The sequence below is a fragment of the Chelonia mydas genome, chromosome 5, assembly GCF_015237465.2.
Source record: "Chelonia mydas isolate rCheMyd1 chromosome 5, rCheMyd1.pri.v2, whole genome shotgun sequence".
NCBI classification, from domain to species: domain Eukaryota; kingdom Metazoa; phylum Chordata; order Testudines; family Cheloniidae; genus Chelonia; species Chelonia mydas.
Genome location: NC_051245.2, coordinates 29,736,626 through 29,763,886, shown reverse-complemented (window position 1 = coordinate 29,763,886; position 27,261 = coordinate 29,736,626). Strand labels below are relative to the sequence as shown.

The 27,261-nt window shown below is 41.3% G+C and overlaps 1 protein-coding gene across 4 annotated transcripts in view; it reads right to left on the bottom strand.

Moving 5' to 3' along the window:
- Positions 1–27,261, bottom strand: part of NNT (nicotinamide nucleotide transhydrogenase) — an 84,149-nt gene that overhangs the window by 56,302 nt on the left and 586 nt on the right. The window contains exons 1-7 of one of the 4 annotated variants that reach the window (XM_007052822.4): positions 18,002–18,153; positions 14,476–14,683; positions 7,337–7,566; positions 5,508–5,725; positions 3,029–3,116; positions 2,237–2,325; positions 117–304 (exon numbers count right to left, since the gene is read on the bottom strand). In XM_007052822.4, the coding sequence (XP_007052884.2) occupies positions 117–304; positions 2,237–2,325; positions 3,029–3,116; positions 5,508–5,725; positions 7,337–7,566; positions 14,476–14,626 (964 nt within the window). In that variant the 5' untranslated portion in view covers positions 14,627–14,683; positions 18,002–18,153. Of the gene's footprint in view, positions 1–116; positions 305–2,236; positions 2,326–3,028; positions 3,117–5,507; positions 5,726–7,336; positions 7,567–12,203; positions 12,751–14,475; positions 14,684–18,001; positions 18,154–27,261 lie in introns of those variants that run through there. The other 3 variants (XM_027817413.3, XM_043546876.1, XM_037902760.2) reach the window with 3 other exon arrangements.

The window sequence follows — 27,261 nt, the reverse complement described above, 5'->3', positions numbered from 1 at the left end:
CACTGGAGTCAAGATAGCCCCAAAGATGCACAAACTCACCTGAGGTTAGTGGAGATTGAATATTAAAAGTATTCAGAGCAGAAGAGGAAAACGTGTCTGCTGCATTGGTGACGTACCAGGAATAAGAGCTGTACTGATGATGATGTCAACTTCTTGGCATTGTTTGGCAAAAAGTTGCATTTCAGCTTCAATAAACTCTTTGGACATTTCTTTTGCGTACCCGCCTTGCCCCTCTCCAGATTCCTTTAAATCTACTTCTAAAGGCTCAGCACCAAGAGATTTGAATTGCTCCAAAGCTGCAGCTCTAAAGGTTTAGACAAAACACAGACCACCGAAAAGTCAAGTCAGCTTTTGTAGTGACAATTCAATCCATCCAGGATTTTATTGGAGACCCTTATAGTATCAATGAGAGAGGAAGAGCACAGAGAGAAAGTATGGTCCAATGACCAGTAACTCCTCTGTAAAATGGGCATAACAGCATTTTAGTACATGACAAGGATGTTTGAGGATATATACATTAAAAATCGTGAGGCACTCATACCATAATAATACAGAACATAATCACCCCAGATAGATTGCAGTTGTTCCTGCACTCACATAATCTTATTATTGCAGGATTTTATTAACGTCAGGTGGCAGCACAGTGCAAAATATAAAGTTTTCAGAAACTACTTTCCAATTTCAATATAATCTCAACATGCAAGGAATTATGCACAGAAATCCTTGCACATCAAGATGAAAATATTCAGCTTGCTGAGCACATGTATTTTGAAAACTTGGAAAGTCTAAGGTGGAATTTAATTTCTGCATCTGAGAAACAATCCACTGGGAAGAATGCTTGCTTCTCCTCCTCCCCCATCCCACATACACTTTATATAATCAATTGTTATTTTTAAATGTAATGGATTGAAAGCTGTTTCCATAATCAGAGTGCTTCTGCCAGAATTTTTGCAGCATTTCACTCCATAAAAAAATTGATATGTATTCATTTTAATTTCTTCAAATTTGACAAAAGGTATATCCAAGCCTTTGGTGCTTGAAAACATAACCAGATACACAATATTACTACCAATACAACATATAAGGGCTAGAAAATATGACCTAGGAAAAAAGATTGAAAAAATTGGATTTGTTTAGTCTTCTCTTTTCCAGACAGAGGGGACATGATAACAGTTTTCAAGTACATAAAAGGTTGTTACAAGGAAGAGAGAGAAAAATTGTTTTTCTTACCCTCAGAGGATAGGACAAGAAGCAATGGGCTTAAATTGCAGTAAGGGAGGTTTAGGTTGGACATTAGGAAAAACTTCCTAACTGTCAGGGTGGTTAAGCACTGGAATAAATTGCCTAGGGAGGTTGTGGAATTTCCATCATTGGAGATTTTTAAGAGCAGGTTAGACAAACACGTGTCAAGGATGGCCTAGATAATTCTTAGTCGTGCCATGGTGTAGGGGAGTGGACTGTATGACCTCTCGAGGTCCCTTCCTGTCCTATGATTCTAGGATATGCACACAATAACTCAATAAAAGCAAATCCTTTAATGAGAGAAACAAACATTTAAGGCTCATGACGGAAATTTTTCTGGGCCACCATTACCCCATTATTCCTGGCTTGCCTCTTAAAAATGCCTTTGGGACAGGAGAATGATCTCTGAGGCAGAGGAAGCAGTCTTAGGATGGTAGCATTTAAAATGTCTCATACTGCTGACTCTGCTTCTCTAACTCAATGCTTGAGTTCCAGGAGCAGAGTGGTTTGGATCTCTGCTTCCCATTCAATGGCAAGGAAAAAGCCTTGCTCAGGAATTTCCAGATGGCCTCACTCTGGGATACAGGATAGCAGGGTTTCTGGGAAACATAGTCCCTTGTGGTAGCCAAGTAGTCCTGGTCTGAGGCAAGGCATGCTGGGAAATAAGAGTATAAACACCTTGCCTCCTCTCTTTCTTTCCTCTCCTGCAGCTTCCAGATAAGCAGAGACCTGAAAGGTGCTGAGGGGTTTCTCCTGAAAGTTTGAACAAGTAAACACTCTTTCATTCATTTTACTCATATAATCCTCTGGCTTTAGTGGGGTCTGACACAGTCACTTCTTATGAACAATGTGAATGATTGAGGATATGATTTTTCTATTTTGGGGTGAACTGAAATAAAATCCTTGGCAGGAGGATTTGTTTACACTCCACCATTTCATGAAAAGCTAAAGATAAGCTTGAGTTGCCACTAACATTTTAAACACCCACACTTACCTGGTATCAAATCCACGAACCACTGCTCCCATCGACTTAGCTGCTCCTGCAGAAGCTAGCCCTGCAACTCCCCCTCCAATTATAAGGACCTACAATAACATTTGTTATTAGAGATCAAGCTACACACAAAGTGATCTGGAAAAGCGGCATCAATTCTGTTTGACATAGTACAGAATTCCCCATAGGGAATGTGACTCATTGACCAGATCTATTTAACAGATTACCTTTGAGTACAGGGTCCAAATTGACTAGGGTATAGTTCATAATATCACATTATTTAATGAAATTCATTTCTAACGTCTAATAATTTGGGAGTCAGCCCATATACAGCATGGAGTCTACATAGACTGACGTAAGGAATATATGTTTCCCCCATTTTACATAAACTTTGGTTTCCCATTCTCAACTGACTTTCTTTCATTCCCCTCACTAAACCCAACCAATGGCCACTTCTATCAGGATTCTAACACACCAAAGTTCCAGCCTGACAATCCCAAACAGTTTCCAAAACCCTCCCCACCCTGCTAATGCATGAACTGATTTTATATCAGAAGCTTAAATTGAAAAAGTTAAGCATAAGTGAAATTTATTGAAGTTCAACATTCCTTATATTCAGAGTTGCAGACAATGAAAACTTTGCCTGAATAAGGAGTGACTCAGAATTAATAAACAGGTTCTAAAATCTGAAACTAAAGCCAAGCCCATCAAAAAATATTTAACATCCATCAACAGGGGTTTGCTCTACTCATGAAATCACCTCTGCTACAGAATAAATTTTCTCAGTCCACATACCTTGGCAGGAGGAACTTTACCAGCAGCTGTGATCTGACCAGTGAAAAATCGACCAAAGTGATTTGCTGCTAGTACAACAGCCTTGTAACTGTCAAAGGAAAAAGATGAGAACATAGTATCACTATTTTTCCATGTCCAACTCCCACCCAGCCATTGCAGCAGCCAAAGAGGCACACATTTAAGCATAGGCATAGTTTGACTTCGATATTTGGGGGGGATGACAGCTCCAGTAAGGCCAATGGGGCCACACGTGGGGGGGGGGGCCAATTCCACGGCTTGCAGTCGGGGGAGTGGGAGGGGGAATGCCCCCTTCCTTCCCCCCCCCCCCGCAAACAACACACATTTAAGTGAAACATGCAAACTGATGTCAAAGCTATTCATTTATGCTCAAAAAACAATTGAAAATGTAGTCAAAACAAGCATTCGTCATATGCCATGGAGAAGTGCTAGCCAGTTAAGGATGCAACTCGCTTATAACAAGCCACTCTACACGCTTATTTTTGAGCCTCTAATTTTGATTGAAATTTGCCCATATTTATTCTGAACATAAATGTTTTTTAAAAAAGTTTGAGTCTTTTTGCAAAAGTTAAAGTTCCAGATCTCTAAAAAAAAAATAGCCTGAATGAAATGTTTGTCTGTATGCATCCCTGTAGCTCAAAATGCTTATTATTTCTTTCTATACAATTGGTACTTAAATCTTCTTGAAACCTTACAATGCACTTTCTACTTAAGAGCATGTATTCGTGGGGCAGTGGAAGATTTCTGATGTCTCTAACCATTCATTCCCTTGCCTGGGGTTTTAAAATGTGATAAATATATTGACACTTAGCAACTAACTTTAACAGTTTACAATCCTGGAAGTTAAGGTCCTCAGCATCAGCTCTGTTAAGTATGCATAATGTGAGGATCTGCATACAGGGAAACTGCAGAGTACAGTAACTGTGATGTAAAGGTAGTACGGTCTGGGTGACTAAGCACAGAGCTGGGAGTCAAGAACTTTCTCATCCCAGGTTTATCAATGAATCCTTGTGTGATTTTGGACAAGTTGCTTAATCTTTGTGCCTCGGTTGCGCCATCTGAAAACAGATAATACCCTACTTGACCGTAAAGGCATGTTTGGAGGCTTAGTTAATATTAGTACAGCAGATTGTAATGTAATATGCTTATCACTTCATGCTGCCCCATTAGGTCTTTTCATTGGCCAACTTGCATTTCCGTAAATAGCAACATGTTGACTAGCGTACTCGTTTCCTACTGTGCTCAATCTTCCCTTTTTTCCAGTGATTTTGCAGAGCGTAAACTGTAAGAAAAGGAGCAAATGTCCTTTTAAGTGCAGGAACATTATTACTAACTTCTCCAGTGTAGAACGCAGCTTAGTCTTGTGGAGAAGGAAACAAAGGAGCCTTGGGGCCTCATTAAGGGAGTAAAGTTCTTCTGGTGTATGCTTCATGCCTGATTTCCCAATTCTCTTATTTTGGTCTCTGTTTTGTTAGACATAAACTGGGACTTATTTCCTGCTCACCAGGAGTCCAAACATTTTACAGTAAGATATGGGATACCAACAATTCCGTATCTGCGCTATATTGGTGTTTAACACAATAAGAAACATGCTAATTGTTCTGGATTCACCAAAACATTATTTTAAGTGTATATTCTTTAGGAGATCTTATGACTATCTCTAGTTCTGTACACAAAAGAATACCTATTCTTTGGGTCAAAACTTATATTTTAAAGTTATAAAATTTATATTATGACATCCTGTCACATTCTATTAAAACTACATAAGATGAATGAGAAGACATGCAGAATAATTATTCAAGCTATTACCTGGTTTTCTCTAGTATAATTTAAAAAATAACATCAGCTGTATACATCCACAAACAAGCTGGTAATTTGCCTAGAACAAGAGGCTAAATACATTTTGAAGGGCACAAAATGTTTTCTTACTTTGAAGAGTGACACCTTCACGCCTGTACAAAAAAGCAAATGTTCATAATACTTGCTGACAGCCAGTTTACCAACTAAGTTGCCACCACAGAAGCTACTGAGAACGCAAATCCTGGGGGAGTTTAGGCTTTCAGTCCCATCTGCCATGTTCGTGGGTTTCATTTAGAGCACTCTATACTGTCTTAACCCCAATCTCTGTGTTGGACATTAGTCACTCTGTGTATCTTAGTCTTTCGCTATCTCAACTATAGCTTAAGCCCACTCTGATCTAATTCATTGGGTGAGGCACTACAAACAAGTTCACAGATTAAGAATTGCTTTCCAATAAAAAAAAAAAAAAAATCTGAACATTGCAAGGCTGACCATAAGAGACTGACAAGTTTAGACAACTCTAACAGACTGATTCTTCTTGAAACAGCTGCATGAAAACCAATGCAGAATTGTTCTGGACACAACATATTAATACCAGAATGTTAGGTTACTTTTATCTAGCTATATTTACAGTCAAGGTGAAAAAAAGTTAGTTCCATACCCTGCAATGTTGGCCATGGAGCTAAGAGCATCATATCCCTGAGCAATGGTGACCCGTGGAACCTGATCCATAGCCAAGACAGTAGTTTTCCTTTCTACAAGTTTATTCAGTAGGTCTGGGTTTTGAGCTGGGTAGATAAAACTAATCAGGGTAGCAGCTGTCTTTAAAAGATCTGCCTCATGTACTCCTAGTGCAGGGTTAACGATAGGGGCCCTCACCTGAAGGAAAAAAGAAGGGTTCAGATTAATCAATAAAAACAAATCACTGCATGTCCCATGGAAAAATATGAACAGGCAAGGAGGTTGATTAAGGATTGTTTACACAACTAAACTAATGAAACATGCCTTTCACTTGTACGTCACTGATTAAAATCAGACCTAGGTAATTTAGTGGCAGTACAGCAGGGCCGGATTAACTCTCCTATGGTCCGGGGCTATTAGATTTTGTGGGGTCCCCGTATACAAGTCTTTTTACGAATTTAAAACAAAATGATCACAATTATGGCATCGAGGATATTAATGCTCTAATAAACTTGCCTTTTAATTAACATAAAACCATTCTGTGGTTACATTTCAGTCTTAAAACATGTAGAATATAGTTAATTCAAAATAGCCTCTTTCTGACCTTAGAACAGCTGTTATATTAGTTTCTTTCTGGGAGGGAGTTTGGGTGCGGGAGGGGGCTCCAGGCTGGAGCAGAGTGTTAGGGTGCAAGAGAGGGTGAGGGGTGCGGGCTCTTGGAGAAAGTTTGGCGCAGGATGGGATTCTGACCTGAGGCAGGGGGTTGGGGTGCAGGAGGGGTGCAAGGTGTAGGCTCCAGCCGGGAGGCAGAAAGCAGAGCCGCCGCCTCCCTGCCCCGCCCAGGGCTGCAGAGACGTGCCAGCAGTTGGCCACTTCTGGGAGCGGCATAGGGCCACAGCATGCAGGCAGACTGTCTCAGCCCTGCTGCACTGGGGCCCCCTTTAGCCCGGGGCCCTGGGCTGCTGCCCCTAAAACCCCTGCGTTAATCCGGCCCTGCAGTATAGAAATAGAATTCAAGGGTCCTGTGTGAAATGAGTTATTCAGCTGGTAATAGTTTTTGTGAAGGACATGTTTGCATTACTGTAATTAACGTGTACACTGGCAGTCTCAGTCCTACTCCGCAAGAGATCAGGAAACCAGGCTACTCTTAAAGATATCACCACCTCTAAAGGCTGAAAAACAAAAAGAAGCTTGCACTGCTGGTGTCTGCCTTAGACCCATAGGGCTCAGATGTCCAAATCTGTTAGCTAGCCAGTCCCTCTCTTGAGCATATTTTTAAGATGGCCACTTCAGAGCACACTGCTGCCATAAGGTCTTTGAATGACAACTGGAGGATGGTGCGTGGCATTTATTCTTAAGCTAGCACCACATGTAGAGCTATTACAGGAGAAAAATAACTGATTTCTTTTCTATTATTAGTCTTAAGAGTGCAGGTTCCTTGGGGCAGGGATCCTTTCTACTCAGTACTCTGAACAGCATTCTCCTTACTTTGCTCTGGGAAATGCCATTACTCTGTGTGTGAACAGTAAGTTGTCCTCAAACCATTTCAAAACTTCTGTTCAAAGGTTTAGTTCTATTTTCCAGCTTAGTAGAGTTTTTAGTGCCCAGATTTGAGTCACCAAATAATCAACTGATGAAAATTAAAACACAGGTAAAACCTGAAATGTGCAAGATGTGAATTAAACAGTAGCTTTTTTTTTTAAAAAAGAGGGAGCTCGAAGTTCAGCAGACTATATGAAATGGTTTGGAAAAGTCATATATTAGCCCTAAAACATTTAAAATACAGTATATTGAGGAAAAAATAATTACTTTGAGTACTAAATCAGAAGCCAATACTTCCTTGGTCCCTTGGATCTTTGCTCCTGCCTCCCTGTAGTGGTCATCAGAGAATTTGGAAGCTTCTCCAGCACCTGATTCGACTACAACATTGAATCCTTGTTTAATCAAAGCCTGAACACCAGCTGGTGACAACGCCACCCTCTTCTCGTTCTGGAATATCTCCTTAGGAACACCCACAGTCAACTGCTTATATGGGATTCCTGTAAATGCATAGGAAAAGATGGCATTTAGTTTAGCGGTAATAAGAACTATCTATCTGATGTTCTGTTACAGCATTTTCCTGTACTTTGTATTGACACTTATAGATACATCCCACATTAACAATTTTCTGCTCTCAAAACAGATGTAAGAGGCTAAGCAATTTTTTTCGAGAAATGTAACATCCTGCAGTTCTACTCCCAAGCATCACTTTCCCTTAATTACCAACAGGTGACAGTAGTAGTTCAATGTAGTAGGAAAGTCAGCTCACAGGCAGCAAGAAGTCTCTAAAGATTCAGATGGGTATAAATTACACTAAAATACTATGGGCTTGACTGGCTTAATGAAAGTACAATAGAGCCTGGATCTGAACCCATACTAATCAGTGCTTGAGCCTACCCTTTTTACAAATGAGCATAATACTTACTTACCTTCCAGGGGTATCTTGTGAAACATAATGGTTTGTAAATCACTTTGGGATCTTGGATGATGGTTGCTGTAAAAGCTGTTAAAGACTAAATGTTTGTTTGTTTTTTTTAATTGGGATGACAGCCTATTAGTTTTCTCAGTTTGAAAGTTACAGTCATTTTCAAGGGAAATAAGGGACTGAAAAAGCCAACTCAGTATTCTAAAAAGCTTAGAAGTTGTGTTTATTACTGACAACTTTGGTTCTCAAATTATCAACCTCTGATTTTATTTATGCACATTTAAAGACCCATTGTTGAGTTCCAAGTCTGAAATAGTTTAAAACTGTTCTAATCTAACTGGGAATGTCTAAATATCTCCAGACTGATATTTATTTATATAACACATACATCACACACAGTCAGTCAACCCTCACTATTTTGGTACTAGCACATTAAAACAATGTGTGCTCTATCGAATCTGAGCCCAGTCCTGCAAACAGTTACCACTTAAGTCTATGGAATTTCCACAGAGGAATAAGAATGTGTGTAGTGCTATTTGCAGAAGGTCCTACATACCATTTGCATTAAGGAGATGGAGATTTACAATTTATGTAGCCTATTCTATCCATAAAGATGGATAAGAGGGATGTGTCAGTCATACTCAATCTGTTTTTGTTTTTGTAAAAGTGAACTTTTGTTGCAAATTAATTTACAAGATTTTCAATTTGACCATGAATGTTACATCCTTTGATACAAGATGGTGGTAAACAGAGTTTGTAACAGACTTTATACAATGTTTGGGGGATTTAGGTGTTTGCTCTGCTATCCCACTCCCATCCTTTATTTATACAACTTTTTTTTTTTAAAAGGGGATGCTTTGACTCACCCTTGAGCCCAGAACTATCTTATAGCTATGAACCTGAAACACCAAGTGTTTATATTTAATCTAAACAGACACTTTTTTTAGGTTAATATTCATGCTGTCACAAACTTTTCAATTCTTGATAATTATCTGGCATTGCTGCTACAAAAATCTGGATTTGAAGAGCTAATTAGATTAGCCAGTTGCCCACACTCTTTAGAACTGACGCCAGAACACACCTACCCACGAGTGGTAGTAGAAATTAAAAGGGAGGAAACAGACCAATAGCCAGAGGTGTATTTCATTTAATTATTTCAGCTTTTCCTTTGATATTGACTATCTTCATCCAAAATTTAATTGCTGCAATGGTGAAGAACAGTTTGAAAACACCAGTATGTAACGTCTACATACTCAGAGTACATCTACAGTTCTTTACATAACTCCTCCCCCATTATCAGACAAAACAGAATTATCAAAATAAGCAGTGTTTAAAGAACGCTACATCACTGTAATAGCCATGATTTGTATCTAAAACAATTAGTCACATAAGTACCTGAGAGGTACTTTACAAACATCTGCTTCATCAATATACAGCCCTCCTAGACATCACTATAAAACTGGAACAACATCCCCTACTCCCACAGTAGGCAAGTAGGAAGCTTTCTCTGCCAGCCAAATATGAGTGCCAACAGCACTCTATTCTATTCTCTTGCTGCTTGGAAGAGACACCTCTTCCCCTGCCTTTCCAGCTACCCAAGTAGTGGAGGACCCAGTCCTGCCTCTATCTAATTCAGCTCAGTGAAAATGACATGCTTTTTTAGAAAGCAGAAGTGAAATTAAGCAGATTATTGTCAATTTCACTCTGTGGCTCAGGAAAGTTCTGAACAGCAGAGGCTGATTTGGGGAAAGCGGACACAAAATGGCAAAAGGAAGGGAGAGAGTGGAGAAAACACACACACACACACACTTTTACAAAACCAGGAAGAGGAAGCTCCACAGTGCAGTGGCATTTGGGGAGCCTGAGGGAAAAATCAAACAATAAAAGGGAGAAGAGCGTGATCAATCCCTTATATCATTCTGACACTGGAGGGAGTGAGAACACAAAAGAACACAAACTTAATCTAGACAACTGTCAATTTCAATGAGCGACTTTAAAACACTTTCTGCTACCACATGTTCAAGTTGCATTGCTAATACTGATTGTTTTATTAGTTTTCTTTTTTATTCCATTTATTTTCCCCTGATGCTGTGTGGAAGGCTCAGGGGAAAATCCACAGTGTGACAGTTGCAAAGTTCTCTCATTTCTTTCACTCATTCTGTTAGATGTTACTTGCATGAAAGATGTATTTCTCTGGATGTTTTAATCTGATTTAGTGTCCTTTCTAACAGACACTACAATCTATCGCCAATATGGAAAGTTTTGCCCTTCACCAAGAAACAGGGAAAGCAGGTCACTGAGAAATACCCAGTGATTTTCCTGCTCTCCACCAACCCCACAAATGCACTACACGCTTTCCACCAGCCATAAGACTCCACTTCAGGACAGTGCTGCCCACTCACAACCATGATCATTAGCCTCTAGCTGGTAGTAATCCAGTATGCTTTTCGAGCCCTGTATCTCAATCTGCAGGCATTTCATTCCCCAACAAAAAGGACCAGCTGTTTAACAATGCAGAGCAAAGAACTATATTAACGGGTTAGGGCAGGACACCACGATCACTACATCCAATGGAAGATACATGCAATATTCTGCAGGTAATATTTTACACAGGCAGAATTTAAATATAATTGAGCTGGGACTTGTGGGTTATCATCACTCTTCAAATGAAATTTAAAACCCAGAAGTATCTCCAGGAGTGCATTGTCCACTCTCATTCTGAGTCATGGGTTTAAATAACAGGCTACATTTACACCTGGAGCTGCGGTTGTGATTCCCAACTTGAGTGGACATACTCGCGGTAGCTCTCATCAAACTAGTTCCCTAAAAACAGCTGTAGCCATGGAAGTATGGACAGCAGCACAGGCTAGCCTCTCTGAGGGCATACCCACAGGGTCTCGGCGGGTTTATACTTGAGGCTGCTAGCCCATGCTGCTGCTGGCCACTGCCCATGCTACCACAGCTACTCCTCTATTTTAGCACACTAGCTGGAGGACGTTAACTCGAGTTGGAAATCACACCCCATGATACAAGTGTAAATGTAGCCTAAGTTGTGCAGGGAGGGGAGTGTGAAGCATTTCCTACTGAATTACCAACAGCTCTTCCTGCAGAACCTAGCTATTCTATATAGCCTACATAGTTTGTAACATTAACAAGATTCTACAGGGATTCAAGTACAAGTGGAGACTTAGCCTTTCAACTGTAAGTCATGAGCTCAAGAACAGCCTCTGGCAACAGCAGATGTTTTGATGGCTTATGTGAAATTAGGTTTATTTTGATCCTGTTCCCATCAGACATGTGCAAACCTCACAGCACAGAGTCTCTCCCTCCCTTCCCCCCACCAACCCAGTTGGTACTCAAAAGGGGCCAAGGACTGAATAGGCATGGAGACTGACCTGCCCTCTTACCCTACATATCAGAATTGAGGTAATCTGGGGGGGGAAATGTTGTGAAGGTTGAACTGCTTCCCACGCCATGGATAAAGGAATTCAATTTCCTGGAACCTCGCACAGGCACTGAGATGCCATTAAACTTTTCACTCATTTTCCATTCAAGTAATAGATACATAAAAGCTTGCTGATGCACAACTATGTAGCTTAGGTAATGAGAGGCACTTTATCACCTGGGTATCTAAGGTGGGATCCCAAAACTGCATAGTCCCATTGACCTCAAGAACAGTATACACAAACTGTAACAAGTAGAAATATTTTTAATAAGGCAACATACTTCCTGCTGTGATGCTGTGAAAAGTAAACAGCAAACTCAGCTGCTCACTGATGAGACTTTCAAAGCGCACATGGCCTTAAACAAATCTCCTCCCAACACAAAATAGGTAGACAAATTAGATTCCCAAGCTTTTAAAAGTATCTAACAATTGAAACTGAGCCTATTAGGAGTCTACTCTCCATTTAACTTCCACTTAAAAGATTAAATACTGAACAAGTCACTATATTAAACTAACAGGAAAAGTTAACAAGAACTGGGTAGAGAAATCAAAAGAAAAATACAAGCCCTTTTTTTCATAGTACTTTAACTTCAGAGAGTGCCGTAATAAGAGTGATACCAATAAATGTTATCAGAGAGGAAAATCAGACATAGTTTGCTGGGGAAAAGAGACTATCAGATTATGTGCTATGTCTTTAGTATGGGAAGGAAGGCACAAAACTCAGCTAGTTACCAACTTTAACATCAGCTTCAGAAGAAGCTGCTCACCTGTTCTCAGAGTTCTGAAGTAAGACGAGGAGACATTCTGAAGGACAGTGATGTGATGAAGACAAATGAATGGTGTAGAGAAGGTAGATCAGATGCTTCTAATTCCACATCTTATTACAAGAACAAGGGGACAATGAAACTGAAAGGTAGCAAATTTAACTAATGAAAGGAAATGTTCAGGGCTTTCTTTTTTAATAAACACAATGAACAGTTGGCCTGTGGAACTCATTGGCACTAAGAGCTTAGCAAGATTTAGAAATAATTGACAGTTACAAGAATATGAAATATTACAAAGGAAAGATTTTTAAAAAGCTTAAAAAAAAAAAGGAGTTTAGGGAGGGATATGCACAATCACACTTCAGGGCATAAACCAATCTCTAAGGGAGGGTGTAGGAAGAAACGTTCTTTGTGAGCAAGTTACTCCATAACTGCCTACTGCAGGGTTTTTGCACCTTCCTCTGAAGCATCTGGTAATGGCCATAGATGGAGACAGGATACTGGACTAGATGGACCATTGGTCTGCTCCAGTATGGTAATTCCTATGTTCCTAAGAGACGAAGAAAATGGCAACCAGAACAAACAGTGACATGAAAGAATCCACCCTTCAAGTTTACCTTTAATTTCAACTTTTCTACTGACGTCCTTTCACTAACCTCAGTCTTACAGAGCATATATCAAACACTATACATCACACAATGTGGAAACAATCTTTAAATAGATGTAAGAATAAATATCTTCCATTGAATGATTTCTCAGTGGTAAATCTCTTCCCCATTTTGCTCAGACTATTTAATCTCAAATGGAAAAAGGGAATCAGCACAAAGTTTCCCTTTTTATTTACTTTTTTTTTTAAATAAAGGCTAAGCCTCTTCTGCAATACAAAATGAGATATGGGGATATATTTTCAGGTAGCACCTACAAGCCTAAACAGCTAAACAAATGTACTAACATTTTTCAAATTATCTTCTTCTTTATAGCGAGCTGATTCTGAATGCTAAATAATGTTAAATCAAATGCAGATTTACATCACAGTAATTTACTAATTTTATTTTTAGAAACTGTGATTCTGAGGTTACAGTGAAATTTAGTAATTTAGTTCATATGCTGATGAATTTATTTATAGAATCCCCAACCCAAAAGAAAGTATTCAACAGAAATAAAATTATACCTAGTCAATAACAAAGAAGAACATGGCATTTTGTTCAGAAATTTACCCTTCATTTGCCTTTTTTGTTTATTGAATCCCAATGCTCAGATTATCAAAAACAAAAAAGTGGTCCAGTTGAATCATCAGCTAGCAGGGTTATTAAGTTTGGTTACTTTCAGTGTTAAATACTGGATGGCATAACAGTAAGTGTCACACACACATGATATTTCACATGGGTTGATAGTTCTGAAGACAGAAGTACTGTGTAATTAGTAAATACTTTAAGGCGTAACACCAAGTATCACATGAAGACGTCCATCCTAACCTGTAGAAACAATTACTACTGACTACCAAAGAAGCTGTCAAACTGCAGTCTGTGTCATCTGTGGACTACCAGCAAAGTCTTTTTATGGCCAAAGGCTAAATTCTGTCTTCAGATTTTAATACACTAAATTCCCATTAGGCCCAGGGACGCATCCAGATTCGGGAAAGCATTTAAATATGTGCTTTAGTCTCTTAAACCTCATCTATAGTTGAAAGGGTTTGCCTATATAGCTACACCAGCAAATCCCCTAAATGCAGACACAGTTTATGTCAGCAAGAGTTATTTTGATGGCATATTTTATACTATTCCCTGAATTAAATAAGATATACTCTCAAAAGAATACTTGTTGGAATAACTGCATCTATCCTAGGGCATAGGATACATACATCTGTTAGGGGTGAGGTTTTTTCCCCACAGCTATGCAAGCAAAATTTAAGTGTAAACCAGGCCTTGGATAGCAATGGAACCTAAGCATATGCAGAAGTACTTTCCTAAATCAAGGCCATACTCAGTAGGAGCTCTGAACATATAGTTAGGAGCATAATTTGGCCCCAAGGTGTTGGGAATTGGGAGAGGAGGTGGTTAAGGAGAAACTCTGTTACACAGTGGTCTGTGAAACAAATGTAAAGTTGTACAGCTTCTAATGCACTAGAATTAACTCACACGATTCAGGGGCGAGTTTTGTACATTTTAATCTAAGCAGTACCTTTTCAAAATATACCTACTTAGGAAGTTTAATCTCCATGTTTAGAAAGGAAAACCTAGTAGCTCTACAAAATTGTTTTCTTAAATTAATTTACCTGGTTTTACAGGTGCCTGACACCAGAGTACCCGATGGGTTTGGAACATTCGCAAGCATGGCATCTTCACAGTCTGCACTTTTCGTGACATCACATTGTTGAAGAGAGGATTTGAGCAGCAGCTAACTGCTGTACGCAGGAGGCTCGCCATGTTGCCTGGGATCTAACAGCAAGGACTGCCACGTGTGGAATCCCTGCTGCAGCCTTGCTGTGCACAGAAATCACAAACAGAGGCATTAACAATTAATGGTACTAGAGAGATGAACTGTGTAGAGTCAGATGCTTATTTCAATTGACAAAAACCACACAAAATGCCCATCTGTCCCCTCCAAGTAGAAAACAAAGGCCACTTTTTCCTAAAAAGTCTGAACCACCATCAAAAATAGACAGATTGATGGCAGGAATAACAGTACCGTCAATGTACACAGCATTTTATTAGCACTAGTTCAAAGTTATAATATTCAATAGACAGGACAGATACAGGTCCCCTTTTACAGAGAAACAGAAAAAGTGTATGTGACTTGACAAAAGCCACACTAAATCAATGACACTGTGGATATGAGATCCATTTCCCTACTCAGTCACATGCTTCATCAACTGCCATGCTGCCTCTTAAATATAAGAGGCATTTACAACCCTCAATGTAAATTGATATTTGACCATTAAAACTAAACCTTTAAGTGTTATAAACAAATGTTGATCCAACTAGCGAGAACTGATGTCAGTGACCCCCACCTCCAGAGAAATCCACCAACAATAAATCACATTTGCTTTTATATCCATTTTAACTATAGACTGATAAGAAAGTCAATTGACTGTAATAAAATATTTTACATTACCTTTTCCTGTTGCCATGTAAGATGCAATTATTAATTCAGACATTTGTGTTGCTTATCAAAAAGTAGAGACTATGTTAGTGAACCTAAGGTTCAGCTTGAAGGTATACACCACTATACAATAGCTATCAAGTAGGTCACTATTGTCATCAGGATGCTGTCCTTCAGGATTAAGTCAATTTTACTGAAATTAAACAATTAGTCAGGATTTATGAAATCTGGGGTACATGAAGTTCACTCCACAGAAGTATAGATTGTGAAATCTGATAAATCAAGACTGAAGTCTAAATCTTCAATTATAAAAAACATTAAAAAAGGAGAAAATAGAGAGAAAAACCAACTTGCATAGAGATGCACGTAGACTTTTGGCATAGGTCTTAAGAGAGTAAAGATACAATTCCTTCTACTGAGAGTTTTGGCATCAGCCATTCCAATGTTGGACTCTAACCACAGCTAGCAGAAACATTTGCTAATTTTGAAGGATTGGGGCCAGTGCATTGCACACAGATGAACCTCTGCACCTCTGTGTGGCCCAATGACTTCAATGAGGACCTGGTCACATACAACATCTTGCATGAATGGTGCCTTTCTGATGTATCTGTCATGTTCACTACTCTAATTTGTTGGTCTCCTCTTTAGTGCCAAGTACAGTTCTGAATGCCTACACCAAACGCTGGCAAAATAAAACAATAGCCATGAACTACTTGAGTACACTGATTCACATGCAATATTTTAATCTTTAAAAAACACAACAATAGGCTGAGATATGCTAGGACAATTCCGCTGTTTTGGCAAGACACACAGCTCTCCTAGCTGAAAAAACTCCAGCCCCTTTCCCCTGCCCGAAGTACCCAGTCACCACACAGCGTTCAGGAGGCAGCTATGGTTTCTAAAGGAATTACCATAAATAGAAAACATTGTAGCACAGTAAGTTACAAGTCCCCATGCCACGTACTCAGACAGGCACTTAGGACAAGAAATCTATCCCCTTCACTCGTAGTAGGGGATAAATAAACATGAATTGTGCCACCTCAGGTTACCAAGCAACATTTGCCTGCGAAACGGTCCCCCTTTAAAGGACAATCCTCACCCAACCCCACCAATGCACAAAAACACGCTACCACGTCTGCAAGCTCCACAAGCAGCCGGCGTCCCGACGCCGCTCTCATTAGCGGGTTCTCATTGGCTGCTTGCATTGAGAAATGCTATTCATGCCTTACCCCAAGGCCTGTCTGATTGGCCACCGCCCGTCACCTCGTCAATCACTCTCTCCTTGGAGTCTCCAAGTCCACTTATTGAAACAGCACTGAAATAATTTGAAATTCCTCGCCTAGAACTTCTGCGCGTTTAACTACCTAGCCTGTGCCTACCTTCCAGCCAATCGAAAAGACATGCACATTATGAAAGCGGCATGATCTGATGACTGGAGCATAAGAGTGGAAGTCAGCAGTTCAGAGTTTTATTTCTAGTGCCATAAATGACCTTTTTGACCTTGGCCAAGTCATTAAAGCTCTTTGAGCCTCATTCCGTCCATCGATATTTACATTCTGTGCCAAATGCCTTGAATCGAAGAACTATTTAGCACATGTAATTTCCATTACTTCACTGGGAATTGCTGGTACGATCAGCTCTTCATTTGTCAATATATAACTTAGAGCTAACACCTACACGAAAGAAGTGATCTACAACGTTGAATTAAAAATGCTACAGCCGTGCAAGCATGACATCAGGCAGACTCACTGCATCTTCCTTTCCCTCCACATAAAACACATGCATACATCCACGCAGCAAGCTCCTTTTCACTTAGTCTCACAGCTTCCCTCTCTGTTCTACAGCCCCGCCCCTAAACCTTTACAAAAACTATGTTTCCATGAAAGCCACATTGTGTCTAGGTAGCACAAGGTCATCTATCCCATTACTACTGTAGATCTGTCCTCTATTGTTGCCTCAAAGTCAACACATTATCCCTCGTTATGACAGTGAAGTTACTGAAACTGAATCCTTGCTTCCTGCAAGTTTCATTCTTCAGACTTGATTTTTCCATAATCTTTTCTTGATCACCACGTTTAACTCACTCTACCGGCCTGCACTGTAAAAACCCATCTTGAAATGTGATAGAGAACTGAACTACCACTGCTGGGATTTTCTCACGCATTGTTTATACCTCAGCACTGTCCTGCTATTGTAAAAGATAGAAATTTCCTTTTGTTCTAGTTTTTTTCCTCCTGAAAACCTTCTTGCATTCAAGTTCTCTCGAATCAGCAAATTATACTGAGTCTCCAACCCCAGGATTTAGTTCCATTTAGTTTTGTTTAGTATTACCCCACACCTCGTGATTTAGTGAAATGGGGGTAGAGTAGGCAGCAGCTGTTTTACCCCCTGTTGCAGTTCCAAAGAGAAGAGACTAGCACCTACTGGTTCATCCCTCCCCTGCTCCCCAAGCACTTGCTGCAATTTCAGTAGAAAGGGGGAGCAGAGAGAATAAATCAGCCTTTAATCCATTGCATGCCAAGCATCTGCTACATATAGTAGAAGGATAAAACCAGCTGCAATTGCAACGGAAAGACAGGGTAAAAAGCAGCTGATTATCCCCTAGCTCTGCACGCAATCGCAACTGATTAACCCATCCTTTTGCTAAAGAATAAATAAGACGCCTCCCCAGCCCCATTACAGGAAACAATAGCACCCACCGGCCTCCACGTTGCGTTCCCTCCGACCCCTGCTCCCACTGCGCCGACCTTCGGGTATGAGCCGGCGCGCGCCAGGGCCCAGCCGAAGGGGCGGAGCGAACGTCCTCCAACCCGGAAGTACTGGGAAGAAATCTAGTTCAAGCGCTGCGGGCAAAGCGCGTCACGTGATCTGGAGAGTACCTAAATAGCGGATTTCATCACATGACGCTCATAGAATGTCTGCAGCATGGAGCGGCGCGTGCCCGTGTAACCGTTCCGCTAAGCTCGTTCCCACGCTGCACTGTGCTGTGCGGCGAGTGTTTGCCGGCTGCTCTCCTGACTGGCGCGGGCCGTGTCCTGGTGCTGCCAGCCACGGGGGGGGAGGTCAAAAGCCGGGAAGAGTGTTTAAAGCTAATATATGGCGGGGTCTTTTTATTTGCCTTGTGGTGTTTCTAGGTCTGGTTTCCAAGCTTTTCTGGACAGCCCTGCAGGATAGACGCTTCTTTAGTGAAAGCTGAGAGCCTCATGCAGTGTCCCCATTTCAGCAGCTGAGGCGTAAAGAGAAACTCCAAATATTGTGAGATTTGTCTTAAAAATCACCAGAGCTGGAAAACACTGGAGTCTAGGGGAGGTGTCCTTTGTTCTTATTGTTAGGGCTAATGGTGGCTAGATGTATCTACATCTCCTTTGCTGTGTGTAATATGTTGTGATATGTGTGTTGCAGACAGGCACGTTCAAGAAGGGCAAAAGTTTGGGGTATAAAGTGCCTTAGGCATCTTGCTTAACTAATTAATTAGCTGAGTTTTGTTCAGGAAGCAGTCTGAACATGTAAAGCATTGCGTAAACAGTACATTTTATTAGTTCTTGAAATGTGTGTGCTGTAGCAAAAGATCCTCTTTTGTGCGTCAATCTTAGTGTGGCCTATACACCACAAAAAGGAGTAACTATAAATTCTAATTATTAGGATATCAGTAAAATAGGTAACATGGTGCTTTACAGAGGACTGTTCACAAGGAACAATTTAGCGGTTTGCCCACTTTATCTTCCATTTTTGTAGTCTCAAAATTCCTCTCTTGCGTATTATTTACAGGTATAATTTAGGCATTTTACAGTGGAATAGGTTAAAATTTTTAAAAAAATGCCTATCTGTGCAAGATGCCCCTGAGGTGGTGGGTCCTTTTGTGCCATGGCAATGAGTTCCACAGGCTGACTTGCATTGTGTTAAGAAGTACGTACTTTTGTTTGCTTTAAACCCCCTGCCTATTAATTTCAAGTCCAAAGACAGCATAACATTTAAAATGTTAAATATAAAGTGGATGTGAGTGAAGGTGAATGTGATTTGTAAGAAGATTTTTAATGAGGGAAGCCCTAAATCAAAACAACTGGATCATGCTCAGTAGCAGTACTCAGAAGTCTAGTAACAGTACTGAAAATAGCAACCTCAAAAGTTCAGACTGCCCCTCCCCCAAAAAATCATGAGATTATTTTAAAAGGATTAAATCATGTGTTTTGGCCTGTCTCATTTTTGAAACCCCCCCCCCGTCTCTAAATTGTGTGTGACAATTACAGTGTTGCTAATTCTCACATTTATAGCGTGTATGGTTATATTGGGCACAGGCACCAACTTTCCAAAGTGCCGGGGGGTGCTTGACTGCCAGCTCTGCCCCGAGTCCACCTCTTCCCCCAAGACCCCACCCATGCCCCACCCCTTCCTCCAAGACCCTGCCCCACCTTTGTTCCACCCCCTTCCCACCCAGTTCCGCCCCTTCCCTGAGCATGCTGTGCCCTTGCTCCTGCCTGTCACAAAACAGCTGATTGCAGGGGGTGGGAGGTGCTGATCTGCAAGGTCTGCCAGTGGGTGGGAGACACTGGGAGTGGTGGGGGGAGCTGCTGGGTGGGGGCTGCTGTTTTTTCCCCAGTGGGTTTTCCAGCCCCAGAGCACCCACAGAGTCAGTGCCTATGGTATTGGGTCCTGCTGTGAGAAATCTTGGTAGGGCCCCAACCAAGATTGGGGCCCATCGTGCTAGACCCTGTACAGACATAATAAGAGAAAGTCCCTGCCCTGAAGAACTTGCAGTCTAGCGCAAAATGTAGCGGTGAGTTTATGATGTGAGAGCTGAAACTAGGAGCCATCTCAGCTCAAGTAGGGTCTATCGAACATCCATTTGATAGGGATAATTTTTAATCCCTGCAATGATGGGCAGGATTCACACTGGTGACTGAGAGGTGAAAAGCTCTAAAGTCCATAAACAATACCCTGAGTCATCTAATCCCCACATAACACCTTAGAGAATGAGGCTTGCTTTTTGAAAAAGGTAAATTTACTAAACAATGTTGCCAACTCGCAACATTTGGTGTTTTTCTTAAAGCCTGAGTTCTTGGAGGCAAGTGATTAACTGAGTATCTAAGCTTGCTTTTCCTTTAAAGTAAGCTTCTAGCCCTTCTGGCTGTGTACCCTAACGGGTCAAAAGCTAGAAGGCAAATAAAGAGAAACTTCAACTTTTAAAAAGAACTCGTGATTTTTAGGCCAATCTCATTGTTTTTGGGGGGACCAAGTTTTGACAGTTTTGGAGCTTACATAGGCAGAGTCTTGCACTCATTGGAAACACAGGCAAAATCTCTCATGTTGCTCTCAGCGGCTATGTCTTCACTGCAAAAAGGGCTTTTTTTTTTTTTTTTTTTTTTTTTTTTTTTACACACAATGGGACAATGAGTGTGGATTAGCTATCCTGCTGTAAAATTTTATGGAGACAAGATACTGTAGTTTTTACCATGAGGTCAACTACACAAGGTCAGCACTATACCCTGTCCTATAGCTGACCTTGTGTAGTTGACCTCATGGTAAAAAACTACAGTGCCTTTTCTCCATTAGCATTTTACAACAGGATAGCTAACATATTAGGAGCAACAAGATGACTAATGGGGCCAAAAGGGGGTGAGAGACAAATGAGTTGAAAGTCTCTAGGTAAAGGGGGGGAGGGGGTCATAGTAGCGGTCTACCACTGAATCAGAAGGAGGAGGTGGATGAGGTACAACAACTAACAGCAATATCTGAAACACAAAAGCTGGTAGTAATGGGGGCTTGTGATGAGGCAGCTGCCCCTCACTGGCAGAAAAGGGTTTAAAAACCACCCCTAAGGAGGTTGTGCCAGAGGCGGTCAATTTGAAAGGGGCTGAGAGGAGTACCCAATCCGGGCCAGGCAGGCTCATATAAAAAGGGCTGCAGAGCAGAGTTCAGTCGCTGACTGGAGCTTGAGGGGAGAAAACCTGGCTCTTAGCAGAAGAAGCAGCCCCCAATGCCTGGGACACTTCAGTGCTACAAGCATGTACCGGGGGATCTAGAGAGCTCCTGGCAGGCTGCTAGGGCCGGCAGGCTGAGGCCCTGAGGTAAGGATAGAAAAGGGTGCTGGAGCCACATAGGAAGTGGCCCCAGGACAAAGGACTGTAATTGCCACTGAGGTAGTGGCTGGATGGAGATTGCAAGTCCCCCAGAAGGGGAGAACACAGAGTGTGGCACAGCTGGATAGCAGTGTCACTGAAGAGGATGCTGCATTCCTGGGATTGGTGCGGGTCCTGGAGCGAAAGTGATGGCAGCGAGGCACCACCAGAGGAGGGTGCCCTGGTGACCAAAGCTAATTCCCACGGCAGCCAGCAGGAGTCACCAAAGTGGTGAGTCCCACCTCACCACAGGGCTGTTAACTGCCCAGACATCTGTTGGAAAAGTAATACAGCAAAACACAAAATTTCCAATAAATTTTTGGAATATATTAGGAACAACTTCTTGTTTCAGAAGGTGAAAGAAATAATTAGGGGGACAGCTATTTCGGACTTGAGTCTGATCAGGGAGAAATTGGTTGTGAGTTTGAAAGTGGAAAGCAATTTGGATGAAAGAGATCGTGAAATGATAGATTTTATGATCCTAAAGAAAGGAACAAGTGAAAGCAGCAGGATAAGGACAATGGAATTCAAAAAAGCAGACTTTAACAAACTCAAAAATAGTAAGAAAGGTCACATGGGAAGAAAATCTTCAGGGGAAAAATTCAGGAGATCAGGCAGTATCTCCAAGAGACAATATTCAAAGTGAAATAACTATCCCAATGTGACAGAAAGAAAGGAAGAATTAAAAAAGCCAATATGGCTCCATCAGGAGCTCTTTAATGAAGTGAAAAGCAAAAAGGAATCCTACAAATGGTGGAAACATGACAAATTGCTAAGCAGGAGTTGTCAAGGTTCCTCCCCCACTGTGAACGCTAGGGTACAGATGTGGGGACCTGCATGAAAACCTCCTAAGCTTATCTTTACCAGCTTAGGTCAAAACTCCCCCAAGGTACAAAATATTCCACCCTTTATCCTTGGATTGGCCGCTACCACCACCAAACAAATACTGGTTACTGGGGAAGAGCTGTTTGGAAACGTCTTTCCCCCCAAATACTTCTCAAAACCTTGCACCCCACTTCCTGGACAAGGTTTGGTAAAAAGCCTCACCAATTTGCCTAGGTGACTACAGACCCAGACCCTTGGATCTTAAGAACAATGAACAATCCTCCGAACATTTGCACCCCCCCTTTCCTGGGAAATGTTGGATAAAAAGCCTCATCAATTTGCATAGGTGACCACAGACCCAAACCCTTGGATCTGAGAACAATGAAAAAGCATTCAGTTTTCTTACAAGAAGACTTTTAATAGAAATAGGAGTAAATAGAAGTAAAGAAATCCCCTCTGTAAAATCAGGATGGTAGATACCTTACAGGGTAATTAGATTCAAAACATAGAGAATCCCTCTAGGCAAAACCTTAAGTTACAAAAAAGATACACAGACAGAAATAGTTATTCTATTCAGCACAATTCTTTTCTCAGCCATTTAAAGAAATCATAATCTAACACATACCTAGCTAGATTACTTACTAAAAGTTCTAAGACTCCATTCCTGGTCTATCCCCGACAAAAGCAGCATAAAGACAGACAGAGACCCTTTGTTTCTCTCCCTCCGCCCAGCTTTTGAAAGTATCTTGTCTCCTCATTGGTCATTTTGGTCAGGTGCCAGCGAGGTTACCTTTAGCTTCTTAACCCTTTACAGGTGAGAGGATTTTTCCTCTGGCCAGGAGGGATTTTAAAGGGATTTACCCTTCCCTTTATATTTATGACAGGAGTACAAAAGAATTGTGATTTTTGTCCGTACATATTTTTGCTAAGGGTAAGCCACAAAATGAATTACGAAAGAAGACGTTCTATAAATTGGGAGCAAGAGGACAATGAAGGAAAATGTAGGTCCTTTATTTAGCAGGGAAAAGAGGTAATGCTCAATGACATCAAGAAAACTGAGGTGTTTAAGGCCTATTTTGCTTCAGTCTTTGCTAAAAAGGTAAATTGCTATCAGATACTTAAGACAAGTAATATTAAAGGGGAGAAGGAATGCAAGCCACAATAGGGAAAGAATAGGTTAAAAAACATTTAGATAAATTAGATGTACTCAAGTCAGAGGTCCTGATGAAATTCACCCTAGGGAGCTTAAGGAACTAGCTGAAACAATCTTGGAATCATTAGCCTAGGCGCTGACTCCGTGGGTGCTCCAGTGGGTGCTCTGCACTCACCAGCAGCCAAGCTCCGCTCCCCGCCACACCTCCGCCCCCTCCCCTGAGCACACCGCGTTCCTGCTCCTCCCCCCTCCCTCCCAGAGCTTGTTATGCCATGAAACAACTACTTTGCAGTGGCAAGCGCTGGGAGGAGAATCGGGGACGCGGCGCGCTCAGGGGAAGAGGCGGGGCGGGGATTTCGGGAAGGGGTGGTGTTGGGGTGAGGACTTTGGGGAAATGGTTGGAATGGGGGCGGGAGGGGGTGGGGCAGGGTGAAGTCAGGGCGGGAGCAGAGGGGAGTCGAGCACCCACCAGCACCAGCAGAAGTTGGTCCCTATGACCATTAGCTATTATCTTTGAGAACTCATGGAGGACAGGTGAATTACCAGGGATCTTGAGAAGGGCAAATATAGTACCTATAGTTAAAAGGGGGGAAAAAGAGGACTCGGGAAATTATAGACAATCATCCTAACTTGAATACCTGGAAAGACACTGGAACAAATTATTAAGCAATCAGTTTGTAAGTACCTAGAGGATAATAGGCTAACAAAGAGCCAACATGGATTTGTCACAAACAAATTATGCCAAACCAATCTAATTTCCTTTTTGGACAGGATTACTGGCCTACAGGATGCAGGTAGGGGGAGGGAAGCTGTAGATGTGATACATCTTTAGTTTACTAAGACTTTTGACACAGCCCCACATGATGTTCTTATAAGCAAACTAGGAAATATAGTCAATTACTATAAGGTGGGTGTAGAGGTTGAAAGACAGTACTCAGAGTAGTTGTCCAAGGTTTGCTGTAAAACTGGAAAGATATATTTAGTGGGGTCTGGCAGAGGTCCTGGGTCTTGTGCTAGTCAGTATTTTCATTAATGACGTGGATAATGGAGTGAAGAGTAGGCGTATACAAACTTGTGGATGACACCAAACTGGAAGGGGTCGGAAATACTTTGGAGTACAGGATTAAAATTCTAAACAACCATGACAAATAGGAGAATTGGTCTGAAATCAACAAGGTTAAATTTAATAAAGAGAAGTACAACATACTACAGTTAGGAAGAAAAAAATCAAATACCCATATACAAAATGGGGAATAATTGGGTAGGCAGCAGTATTGCTGAAAAGGATCTGGGGGGTTACAGTGGATCACAAATGGAATATGAACCAACAATGTGATGCAGTTTCTAAAAAGGCTAATGTAATCCTCTGGTGTATTAACAACAGTGTTGCATGTAAAACATCAGAAGTAATTGTCCTGCTATACTTGGTACTGGGGAGGACTCAGCAGGAGTACTGCTTCCAGTTGTGGGCACCACACTTTAATATGGATGTGGACAAATTGAAGAGAGTCCAGAGGAGAGCAATCAAAATGATAAAAGGTTTAGTAAACCTGATCTATGAGGAAAAGTTTTAAAAAAACTGGGCATGTTTAATTTTGAGAAATAAAGACTGGAGGGGGAGGAGGCATCTGACAACAGTCTTCAGATACATTAAGAGGACTGTTATAAAGAGGACTGTGATTACTTGTTCTTTATATCCACTGAAGCAAGGGAGATTTAGGTCAGAAATTAGGAAAAACTTTCTAACTATACCGATAGGTAAGTACTGGAACAGGCTTTCAAGGGAGGTTGTGGAATCCTTGTCATAAGAGTTTAAGAACAGGCTGGATAAACACCTGTCAAGAATGATCTAGGATTACTTGGTGCTGCCTCAGTGCAAGGGGCTGGATGAAATGACCTCTAAAGGTGCCTTCCAGCCCTACACTTCTGTGCTTTTGTGAGTCTATGAAAATCTATTTGTAGGCCAGGCCTAATACTAAAGTAATAGTTTCACCATGGATTGGTTATACCAATATAACTATACTGGTTAAATTCACACCTTAGATAATATTGAAAAAACTTTTCCATGCAGATGAAGCCTTAGCAGCAGTTATAAACGTCTTATGTAGTGTAGCTACTAGAGGATGACACAGAGCCACACCTTTGGAGTGAGGCATCTACAGCTAGGAGCTTCCTGGGATGTGCAGCTACAGTGCTGCCAACTCTTGCAGCATTTGTTCCTGGGGGTACATGATGATATGAGACTGAGTCCATTAAAAAAAGAATTATGTTTCTGGCCCTCAGAGTTGCAGAGAAAAGCTTGAAAAATGTGACTGATACACACCCGAATGCCTCCAAAGCTGGGTGACAAGTAAAATAAGCCCTTATTCTTGATGAGTTTTTTAAATCTCAGATGTGTCTGGGAGCCTGGCTCATGATTTTTGAACATGTGGGGTGAGTCACACTGCACTAGACAGGCAAAGTTTATTTAATCCAGGGTAGCAGAGCCCATTTTATGCAGGGATGGCCCTAGACCAAATGGTGCACCAGGCGGGGAGTGTCTTTGATGCCCACCTCTCCCTTCCACTTCATTAGTTAAAATTTTCAATGACTTTGATGCACAATTTGCGTGCATAATTTATCCTTGTCATATAAGACAATAAATTTGCATGCTCGTAGCTGTAAATTTCTATTTATTCATGCCATACATAAGCAAATAAATCATTTTCTCTAAGCTTATAGAAACTTTTTAATTTTAAAAATAACTGAAGTGTACTAACATCAAGAAATTAAACTGTACACCAATATTGGGTGGATCAGTATTACATAGTGTTAGCATAGGTGACAGCCTTAGAATGTTAACCCTAGTTGTTTAGTTCAAATAGTTGCTTTTCTCACCTTTGCCCTCATGAACTGAAGCACGGTGTCAGAGAGATCCAAAGACTGGCCAATGGCATTTTCAAGTGATGTCAGTCTCTTATCAGCCATCATCAAACCAAGATATGTTTTGCATGAGCAGAATCTTCAAAGCTATCCAAGCACCTTCCTCCTTCCAGTAGGGACCAATCAATTTGTTTTGAATTGTTTTGCTGCAGTAATGGTTCATAGCTTCTTTATGAACTACTCAATGTGTGTGCTCATGCATAACATCGTATTTTCCAAGGAGCTCTACCAAACCAAGGAAATTACCATTATGTTCTGTGAATAACTTATCTGACAAGCCCTGGAAAGCCATGTTATTCTTTGCAAGAGGGTAATTGAGATCAGACATCGAGCACATTCCTCCAGTGTTGGTTCTCTACATTAATAATATGCTAGTTTTCTGCATCTATGCATTTAGTCAGCTTGAGCCTGGACTCTGCCTCCATCCATTTGGAGTAGACCAGGGGTTCCCAAACTTGGTTCACAGCTTGTTCAGGGTAAGCCCCTGGCAGGCCGCAAAATGCTTTGTTTACCTGAGCGTCTGCAGGTAGGGCTGCTCGCAGCTCCCAGTGGTCGTGGTTCGCTGTTCCCATCCAATGGGAGCTGCGGGAAGTGGTGGCCTGGCCCGTGCCATTTCCTGGAGCTCCCATTGGCTGGGAATGGCAAACCATGGCCACTGGGAACTGTGAGCAGCCGTACCTACGGATGCTCAGGTAAACTGTTATGCCAATGGTCTAACAGGAAACTAAGTGGTGTCGACTGTAATAACTAAGTTATCACAGTCGACAAGGAGGGGATTATAAGGTCTGTTTTTGGCTTTCGCCATTTTGTTTGCCCTCCATGTTTGACACCCTTCTTGTTCGTCAGTTGCCACCCTTTTTTAGTAAGAGTGGGAAATAGCCTGCCTAGTAACAGGAGAGCATAAAAGGCCAGCATGCTTCACAGGGCATCCCAGAGGCAGCCC